Source organism: Ipomoea triloba, chromosome 2 (genome assembly GCF_003576645.1).
Source record: "Ipomoea triloba cultivar NCNSP0323 chromosome 2, ASM357664v1".
NCBI classification, from domain to species: Eukaryota; Viridiplantae; Streptophyta; class Magnoliopsida; order Solanales; family Convolvulaceae; genus Ipomoea; species Ipomoea triloba.
In genome coordinates, this window is record NC_044917.1 from 18109768 (window position 1) to 18119886 (window position 10119).

At 38.5% G+C, this 10119-nt stretch overlaps 2 protein-coding genes across 2 annotated transcripts; both read left to right on the top strand.

Moving 5' to 3' along the window:
- Nucleotides 1–6202: 6202 nt before the first annotated feature.
- On the top strand, nucleotides 6203–7305 carry LOC116010856. The gene is made up of 2 exons (XM_031250355.1): nucleotides 6203–6775; nucleotides 7216–7305. Exons 1-2 carry the CDS (start codon nucleotides 6203–6205, stop codon nucleotides 7303–7305), a joined length of 663 nt encoding a protein of 220 aa, XP_031106215.1.
- Nucleotides 7306–8085: 780 nt separating this feature from the next.
- LOC116010858 lies at nucleotides 8086–8775 on the top strand. Its single transcript, XM_031250356.1, has one exon. The coding sequence runs from the start codon at nucleotides 8086–8088 to the stop codon at nucleotides 8773–8775; it is 690 nt and encodes a 229-aa protein (XP_031106216.1).
- Nucleotides 8776–10119: the final 1344 nt, after the last annotated feature.

The window sequence follows — 10119 nt, forward strand, 5'->3', positions numbered from 1 at the left end:
ATACCTATAAGTAATAATTTGTTAGAGAAGAAAAATAAATGAAATAATTATTTTTAAGTACCTATAAGTAATAATTTGTTAGAGAAGAAAAATAAATGAAATAATTATTTTTAAGGGTAACAATGTCAATTTAACATTTCAAGAGGAAAAACTGTCATTTTAATAACACATGGGGGAAAAGTGCTATAAGCACATAACATTGGGGGAAAAAGTGTCATTTTCCCTATTATTTATTACTTGAACATGCAATACTCAAATATATTTAGGTTAGCTTTCAAACACTATATGAACCTATGCTTTTACTTAAATTCCCTTTAAGACATTTCTTGAGAACGATACTCTTATTTTTCATATCACCGCTAAAACCAACTTTCAAATGGCGCATTGCCAAGGAATGACATCGGTTTTTGAGTAATGAGTCCATTTGGGTTAACATGGGACATCATTCGAGTTAGAGAGTCTAACCACCATCATTTACTTGTTATTTTTGTAATTTACTTTGTTGTTTTTGAGTATTTAAATTGCTACTACTCTCACTAGCAATTAATTCTAGTTGTTGTTGTCTTTGTGCTCACAGGTGAATAGCTAGTTGCATACAAACCCGTTCTAAAGGTGTGCAAGGATTGCTAACAATTGACCACAAGATCAACGCGATAGTGAGAAAACGGAATAGAGCAGCCGGTTGGTAACCCACGGCACTCACATGTTCACGTTGTATGCAAGTGAGTATTGTGGGTTACTACTATTATTAATACCAAAGGCCTCAATTGCATACAACATCGCCTGTCGTATGTTGTTGTTGTTGTTGTTGTTGTTGTTGTTGTTGTTGTTGATACGATGTTGGTTCTAGAAAAGAACTAGCGTTGTATCTCTCTCTATTTTTTTTTTGTTTTTTAAAAAGATACCACGTCGGTTTTTACAACAATCGACGTCGTATTTTAATTTTTTTTTAAATGACATACGACGTCGATTTTAAAAAATCGATGCCATGTAATTTATTTAATACGTTGATGAGAATTACATAGTGAAATAACTGACGTTGTATGTCAAAAATAACCGACGTCAAAAGTATGTTTTGTACGCGGGGCGATCCAGAATGAAACCCTTCTGTTTTTGGGAACGATTTTTCTAATTAAGGGGGTAATCAAACCCCATAGTAGAGTTCTAGCTAGAAACCGGTCAACCAAGCAATAACAATGACTTTGATTTATCTTCCTGATAGATAAACCCATGAACCAAACACACCCTATATTTGATCAATTTGTAAAATTTAAATAACTAAAAATGAAAATGTGTTATAATGGAAGATCAAAAGTAATCATATATCTCAATAATAAATGTCTCAATAATAAATGTAAGATAGAGAAATGATAAAGGGAATAGAATATCTTTCATATATAGAAATGACATGTAATCGGTACAAAGATCATAACCAAGCTCTGGCTATGATTTTAACATTCAAGCTAGACATAGGTAAACACACACACAAGAGAAAGAGAAAAGTGTTTATTCTTTGTAATAATTTAATGCACATATAGAGCAAATACTGTAGGATAGAATGATAGATAACACGGATCGAATAATGGAGGTTTTCTCAGCACTTGGGTAGTGAAACCTTGCAGGTTTCAATGGCTTTCTTGGCAGCTGGGGAGTCGATGACATACTCCTTTATAGTGGGATTCTTGACGTATTCGCAGAAGCAAGGCTTCTGTTGATTAAGTCTCACGCAGCAAAGTTGTGATGGTTTGGTGTCGAACGTTAAGGCACTTAGACAAGGGCTCAGCTGCTGCACGTGGCATGTAGCCGATGAAAATTGTGCTTCTGCCAAGAGAAGCAACAGAATTGACAGTATCATGAGGTTAAAGGCCTTCATTTCTAATGATGATCCCTCAAGGGGGGATATATATATATGGACAGTTTTGTAAGAGGGAACTTGGGGATGTGATGCATCTTTGGCTTAGTGCTTGGCCCAATTTATAGAGATAATGTTAAAACTAGTAATGTTGAAATTAAAGTTAAACTACTACTGGCTATGAGAGAATGTTTAATCCGTTTCAGGTTTCACTGCTATAGTTGTGAAAAGGTCAACTAGCAGGATCATATGCTGTACAGAGTGAGGTTGACCTGCATGAACAACGTAACTACACATACACTGTCTGTTGCTCTCTTTTTTCATTTTCTTTTCTATCGTTTCTAAAATTTTATTCTTTGATTTTATGAAAATAAAGTCAAAATAGGAGGGCATTCTGATGTTTAACTCTTAACTCCTTTCATGACTTTGATATTGTCGATCTTATAAATACAATGTCAATTTTATTTTAGCTTCCACTTATTACTATCATAAAAATAAGTATTAAATAAACTTTCGAAATAATCAAATTAGTGTAATTGTCTTCCAAAATTTTTTTAATCCTCTTTTTAGAATTTTAAGAAAAAGGTGGCAAATTCATGTCTTATGTTATACTTGTTGATTTTTCTATTGAAGGTAATTGAGTTTCGATAAATTTTTGTAAGTTTGATATATCGAAAATTTCTGCCACAAAGTTCTGTTGAGCTTCTTACAAGCTTCCCTATTATTCGCGTGGCTTAACTCTGCCAAATATATTTTCTAGTAATGATTTATAGTGGTCTTAAATTATTTCATTTCGTGTATCCACAAGGAACTATATATACAATTCATTCGGTCGTTATACTGTGGGCCACGGTACACAATGTATTGTGGACCATGGGTCATGGTTGATACTACATTTGTGTTGAACTAATACTGCAGTTGTGTTGAAAGGATACTGCAGTTGTGTTGAAAGCGAACTGCAGTTGCGCGGAACAGAGAACGTGTCATCCATCTGGAATTGCAGTTGTGTTGAACGGATACTGCAGTTGCGTTGAAAAGATATTGCAGTTGTGTTGAAAGGATACTGCAGTTGTGTTGAACGGATGAATATCCTCTATTCCGTGCAACTGCAGTATCTTTTCAACACAACTGCAGTATCAGCTATGATCATGGTCCACAATGCATTGTGGACCATGGTCCACCATATAATTTGCGCAATTCATTGGGTAGCCAATCAGAATTGACATTGATAGAATTGTTTTATTGAAAAAAAATCAATTTATTAATAATATGAGATGTTAGGAAAAACTCTTTTAAAATAGAAATATTAAATACAAATCAAGAATGTAAAAAATTAGAGGATTTAATTAGAAATTTGAATGGCAGTTATAAAAATTGATTGTCCCACTTAAGAATAGGTGTAGAAGAGGGGAGATGATGAATATCACTACTACAAAACATAGATTCTTCGACGATTTCATTTTAAAAATAGCCGGCGATTTATTAAGTGTCATGTAAGTGACTAACTTTGAAGATTAAATAAATACTTTATACGCCGATTCTTAAGAACCGTCGTATATTATATTATTATATCATATATGCGGCGGTTGTTGAGAACCGTCATCTAATAAATATTCCCTCCGTCCCATTTTGTGTCTGATTCGGTTAACAAGGCTTGACTGAAGTTATTTTTAATTCAATTTTTCATAATATTAAGTATAGTATTATTATACAAAATTTATATATTTAGAAACTACATTAAAAGTACTATTAAACACAAAAATCAAATTTAAAAATAAGTAAAAAATAATAAAGAAAATAAATAAAGAAGAAAGTATTGGTTTGACCAGTGAATAGTAAGTAGGACAGATAAAATAGAACAAAGGGAGTAACATATATGGCTGCATATTAAATGGTGGTATTTAAAATGCTATACATAATACTATTTAAAAGAGAAAAGGGTCAAATAGGCCCTCAAACTTTATCTGAAAAGTCAATTAGCCTCTTAAACTTTTTAAAGGTGCAATTACACACATCAACAATTTATTTTGATGCAATGAGGCCCAAAAACGATTAATGACCTTATATCACAAGTTATTAGGGTTCCGGCCACCTGCAAAATTTTAGGTGAAAAAGTGACCGGCGAACGGTTGCCGGCCACAAAGATGGTATGGAGAAGGAGAACAAGGTCGCCTTCTCGCCGGAGAAGGCAACAAGGCAACCACAGTGATGACCTATGATAGAAGGTCATTAACTGATTTTTGGGCCTCGTTGAATCAAAATAAATTGTTGATGGGAGTAATTGCACCTTTAAAAAGTTTAGGGGGCTAATTGACTTTTCAGCTAAACTTTGAGGGCCTATTTGACCATTCTCCTTATTTAAAAAATAAAATTACTATATACATTGGTTCTATTTGGGAACCGTCGTGTATAACATTTATTTTAGTAAAATAAATACTTTATACAAAGATGTCCCGGTTAACACTCCCACATGGATGATGGGAGTCGGTTCGAGCCTCAGTGGAGGCAACTGTTGACTCTTTGTGCTTCATTACTTTGAGAAAGTAGCTATGATGCTACATTGTAACAGAGTCAGTAGTACTCAAAAAAATGTGATTATATATATATATATATATATATATATATATATAGGGTCATGATCAAATGTGGTCGCGCCTTAACGTGCGGTCAGTGCGGCCGCACCACTATGTATACAAATATACACCACTCAATGTTAGAAAATGCACCATACAAATATGCACCATTAGGTACGCATTGCCAAAAAACACAGCACTAGGTAATCAAATATACATAATACACCACAAAGTGTTAGGAAATGTTGTGACACCCCGAAATTTATTCACCATTTTTGTTACAAAATGATTTTTAGCCAAAAATGTTTCTAACTATTATTTTTCAGAAAATTTCAACTCGGTGCAGTCCGAAAGATTTATTCGGTAAACATACTTCCCGAACTCCGTTTTACCTGAAATTTTTATTTTAACGAACCTTACGTCCAGGGGATCAACGTTAGACTGGGTGATGACCACTGACCCCGAGTTCGATGATCCAAGTGGTCAGAGAGGGAGTTATGAGAATACTCCAAAGGCCTCACGCTTTGCTAATATGAAACTAAGGAAGTTTTAAAGATGAAAAAAGGGTTACTCTGTAACGACCTTGAGAAAGAAATGATTTTGTCTTAAGAGACATGTTGATTTTGGTTAACTAATTACTTTTTGTGCAAGTCCTCGTTGTTAATTTATTTACAGGAGAAATCTCATCAAATGAGTAAAAGTTACAAAACTCTCTTATACATGTTTTGAAAACCTTTGTTGAATTTTGGGTGACCATGGATTCTCTTACTTAGCCGTCGTGCTAACTACACTTCAATGTGTTTTTCTTTTAACAGACGTTGTCTAGTGTGGGCTCTTGTAGCCCGATGAGCGCTGAGAGCTCATCTGAGTTGTGTTTCCAGTGTTGGACTATGATGACTATGTGCAGTTCCTGCTTGATGATGACCCCTACGCTCCCGGTTACGCTCCTGCTCCTCCTGCTCCTCCTGCTCCGCCCTCTCCGAAGTATATTGTCTAGAACAACTCCTTTTTTTTGTGAAAATATCTTTTGTAGCCTTAGTATGGCTAACAAGTTGTGAACAACTTAAACTTTCATGTTTTTGGACCCAATGGGTCGATCCTTGTATATATAGTAGTAGCTAACCTAGCTACCTTCCTTTCTTCCCGCTGCAATATATACGTAAAGCTTTTGTCAAGAAGAAAGTGTGTGAAACAGTTTTCCTTCTTTAGCCTGTGCATCTAGAGTGGACTCTTTCTGGATTTGATTGGGTTCAGTCTAGGTGTGGCGGTAACCACTCCGGATGTACGGTATAGCCGAGCCGGGGTGTTACAAGGTGGTATCAGAGCCTTGTTTCGAGTCAGCCCTCTTTTCGAAGTTTCGAGTTAATCAAGTTTCGAGTCAGCTTAGGTTCGTTAACGTCGACCTAAGTCGTAATTCCAGTTTAATGAGTATAAGCTTCGGAGCAGAGCTGGAACGGAGGCCAGGCAGAGTAAAAAGGGGTATTTCACTTCCACCTTACAGAATCTCACGATTCTGGTTGTTGAATAATGTGACCAATACTTGTGATTTCCTGCATGTGTTAATCCTTGCTTAGGATTATGATGAGTAAGCTTGCTAGCGTAATGCATTAATTATCATTATGCTATGATTGAAACCCCTGCGTAGTGGGTATGATGAAGTGTATGTTAGGGAATGTCGTATAGGACTTGAGTAGTTGCTATACTAACTGCCTAACTAACTAACTCCTTAAGAACTTATATATCGCGGGCGCTAATCTGAAACTGTCGTCCAGCGAAAATGCCACCTCGACGACGTGTGCCTGCTGGTAACAACGACAACATTTCTGCAATGGATCGTATGGCCCAAGCAATAGAACGAATGACTGAGTTTATGCTGGCTCAGCAAGCCCAGAACCAAAACCAAAGGCAGCCACGGGTTGACTTTGCTAAAGCGATAGCAAATCGACAACCACCGTATTACGCTGGAGAAAAAGATCCGGTTATTTTGGAAGAATGGATCCGGACGTTCGACAAATTGCTTAATGCGGTAAACTGTCCTATAGATCAGCGAGTACCTTCCGCAGTCTATTACTTGACGAAAGCTGCAGATAATTGGTGGGCAACAGTTGGACCTGACCTCCTGCAAGACCCAGATTTTGGCTGGGAAAAATTCAAAGTGGAATTGAGAGGACAATTCTACACGGAGCGTATCAAAGGAATCAAGTGTGAAGAATTTTTAAGACTAAAACAGAAAGGAGCAACTATCCAAGAATACCATGACCAATACGTGGAGCTGATGCGTTTCGCTCAAGAAATCGTGCCCGACGAAGCGAGTAAGGCAAGAAGATTCGTCCGAGGATTGGATTGGAACGTAAGAANTGGTCAGAGAGGGAGTTATGAGAATACTCCAAAGGCCTCACGCTTTGCTAATATGAAACTAAGGAAGTTTTAAAGATGAAAAAAGGGTTACTCTGTAACGACCTTGAGAAAGAAATGATTTTGTCTTAAGAGACATGTTGATTTTGGTTAACTAATTACTTTTTGTGCAAGTCCTCGTTGTTAATTTATTTACAGGAGAAATCTCATCAAATGAGTAAAAGTTACAAAACTCTCTTATACATGTTTTGAAAACCTTTGTTGAATTTTGGGTGACCATGGATTCTCTTACTTAGCCGTCGTGCTAACTACACTTCAATGTGTTTTTCTTTTCTTTTAACAGACGTTGTCTAGTGTGGGCTCTTGTAGCCCGATGAGCGCTGAGAGCTCATCTGAGTTGTGTTTCCAGTGTTGGACTATGATGACTATGTGCAGTTCCTGCTTGATGATGACCCCTACGCTCCCGGTTACGCTCCTGCTCCTCCTGCTCCTCCTGCTCCGCCCTCTCCGAAGTATATTGTCTAGAACAACTCCTTTTTTTTGTGAAAATATCTTTTGTAGCCTTAGTATGGCTAACAAGTTGTGAACAACTTAAACTTTCATGTTTTTGGACCCAATGGGTCGATCCTTGTATATATAGTAGTAGCTAACCTAGCTACCTTCCTTTCTTCCCGCTGCAATATATACGTAAAGCTTTTGTCAAGAAGAAAGTGTGTGAAACAGTTTTCCTTCTTTAGCCTGTGCATCTAGAGTGGACTCTTTCTGGATTTGATTGGGTTCAGTCTAGGTGTGGCGGTAACCACTCCGGATGTACGGTATAGCCGAGCCGGGGTGTTACAAGGTGGTATCAGAGCCTTGTTTCGAGTCAGCCCTCTTTTCGAAGTTTCGAGTTAATCAAGTTTCGAGTCAGCTTAGGTTCGTTAACGTCGACCTAAGTCGTAATTCCAGTTTAATGAGTATAAGCTTCGGAGCAGAGCTGGAACGGAGGCCAGGCAGAGTAAAAAGGGGTATTTCACTTCCACCTTACAGAATCTCACGATTCTGGTTGTTGAATAATGTGACCAATACTTGTGATTTCCTGCATGTGTTAATCCTTGCTTAGGATTATGATGAGTAAGCTTGCTAGCGTAATGCATTAATTATCATTATGCTATGATTGAAACCCCTGCGTAGTGGGTATGATGAAGTGTATGTTAGGGAATGTCGTATAGGACTTGAGTAGTTGCTATACTAACTGCCTAACTAACTAACTCCTTAAGAACTTATATATCGCGGGCGCTAATCTGAAACTGTCGTCCAGCGAAAATGCCACCTCGACGACGTGTGCCTGCTGGTAACAACGACAACATTTCTGCAATGGATCGTATGGCCCAAGCAATAGAACGAATGACTGAGTTTATGCTGGCTCAGCAAGCCCAGAACCAAAACCAAAGGCAGCCACGGGTTGACTTTGCTAAAGCGATAGCAAATCGACAACCACCGTATTACGCTGGAGAAAAAGATCCGGTTATTTTGGAAGAATGGATCCGGACGTTCGACAAATTGCTTAATGCGGTAAACTGTCCTATAGATCAGCGAGTACCTTCCGCAGTCTATTACTTGACGAAAGCTGCAGATAATTGGTGGGCAACAGTTGGACCTGACCTCCTGCAAGACCCAGATTTTGGCTGGGAAAAATTCAAAGTGGAATTGAGAGGACAATTCTACACGGAGCGTATCAAAGGAATCAAGTGTGAAGAATTTTTAAGACTAAAACAGAAAGGAGCAACTATCCAAGAATACCATGACCAATACGTGGAGCTGATGCGTTTCGCTCAAGAAATCGTGCCCGACGAAGCGAGTAAGGCAAGAAGATTCGTCCGAGGATTGGATTGGAACGTAAGAAGCGCGATCGCACCATTCATGTGCTCTACTTTGAAGGAGGCATACGATAGGGCATCAGATCACTATCAGGTGTATTTGGACCAACAGGAAGTTTACGGTCGAAACAAATGAAAGGTTGATAGACCACGGAAATTCCAGTTGGAAAATAAGCAAGCTAACCAAGGTAGCTTTAACCCAACACAAGGAAGAGGAAGGGAAGGAATCAATCAGGGAAACCATCCTGCTTGCTGGAGATGTGGAAGGAATCATCCCGGAGAGAATTGTCAAGGAATAAGAATTAAGTGCTACAAGTGTGGCCGCCTGGGACACAAAGCTTTGGAGTGCCGAACCCCGGTATACAATCTCCAAAAACCCCTGCAAAATGCGAGCCAGGGAAGAAGATTTAATGGGAACACCGACAGGATGCCCGCAGAGACAGAAAATAAAGTGGTCAACTTCCAGTCAGCAAATCGAGGGAGACCAACAAACGCCACATCTAGTCCCAACTACAAAGGAAAGCAAGCAATGGGAGAAAGCAGCACGGGGAACCAAGGCAGGATTTACGTCGTCAATAGTACTCAAGCTCAGGCTAGCGACGTCGTAACCGGTACCTTTCTCATAAATTCAGTACTTGGTTTAGTGCTATTTGATACGGGGGCTACCAATTCATTTATGTCATCTAAGGTTGCTGATAAACTGAAGTTAAGGCCTACTAGTAGATTAGATCTATATGTCAAAACTTCCTCAGGAATAGTAGTAGCCTGTAGAGATGGTTAGGATAACGTTGCAATAGAAATAGCTGGATCTAACTGTCCCGGAAACCTCGTTCGTTTTGAACTTGAGGGCATCGATGTAGTACTCGGGATGGATTGGTTGGATAAGTATAAAGCTCGGATAGTGTGTAATGAGCAAAAAGTTGTCTTACGAGGACCAAAAGGGAAGAGAATATCCTACCAAGGAATTGACAAGCAACCCGAGCAAAGGTTGTTGACAATGCAGAAATTGAAGAAGTACGTTCACCAGGGATGCGAAGTGTATCTCTGTTTGATACAAGATGCCGAAGTAAAAGAACCTAAGATTAATCGAATCCCAGTTGTACGCGAATTTACTGACGTATTTCCCGACGACCTCACGGAAATGCCGCCGGGAAGAAAAGTAGAATTCACCATCGACCTACTCGTTACATACCTAAGTTAAGTTGTGCGCTAGATTAAGCGTACTATATGCCGTTATGTGTAAAGGGGAAGTGAGTGGTGGTCTATCTTGAACCTTAGATGATAAGAAAGGAAGCTTCGGGGACGAAGCCTTTTTAACGGGGATAGATTGTGACACCCCGAAATTTATTCACCATTTTTGTTACAAAATGATTTTTAGCCAAAAATGTATCTAACTATTCTTTTTCAGAAAATTTCAACGATGCGCAGTCCGAAAGATTTATTCGGTAAACATACTTCCCGAACTCCGTTTTACCTGAAA

Coding starts and splice junctions, on each gene's coding strand:
- LOC116010856 (XM_031250355.1), top strand. CDS start 6,203: ATGCCACCTCGACGACGTGTGCCTGCTGGTAACAACGACAACATTTCT.
- LOC116010858 (XM_031250356.1), top strand. CDS start 8,086: ATGCCACCTCGACGACGTGTGCCTGCTGGTAACAACGACAACATTTCT.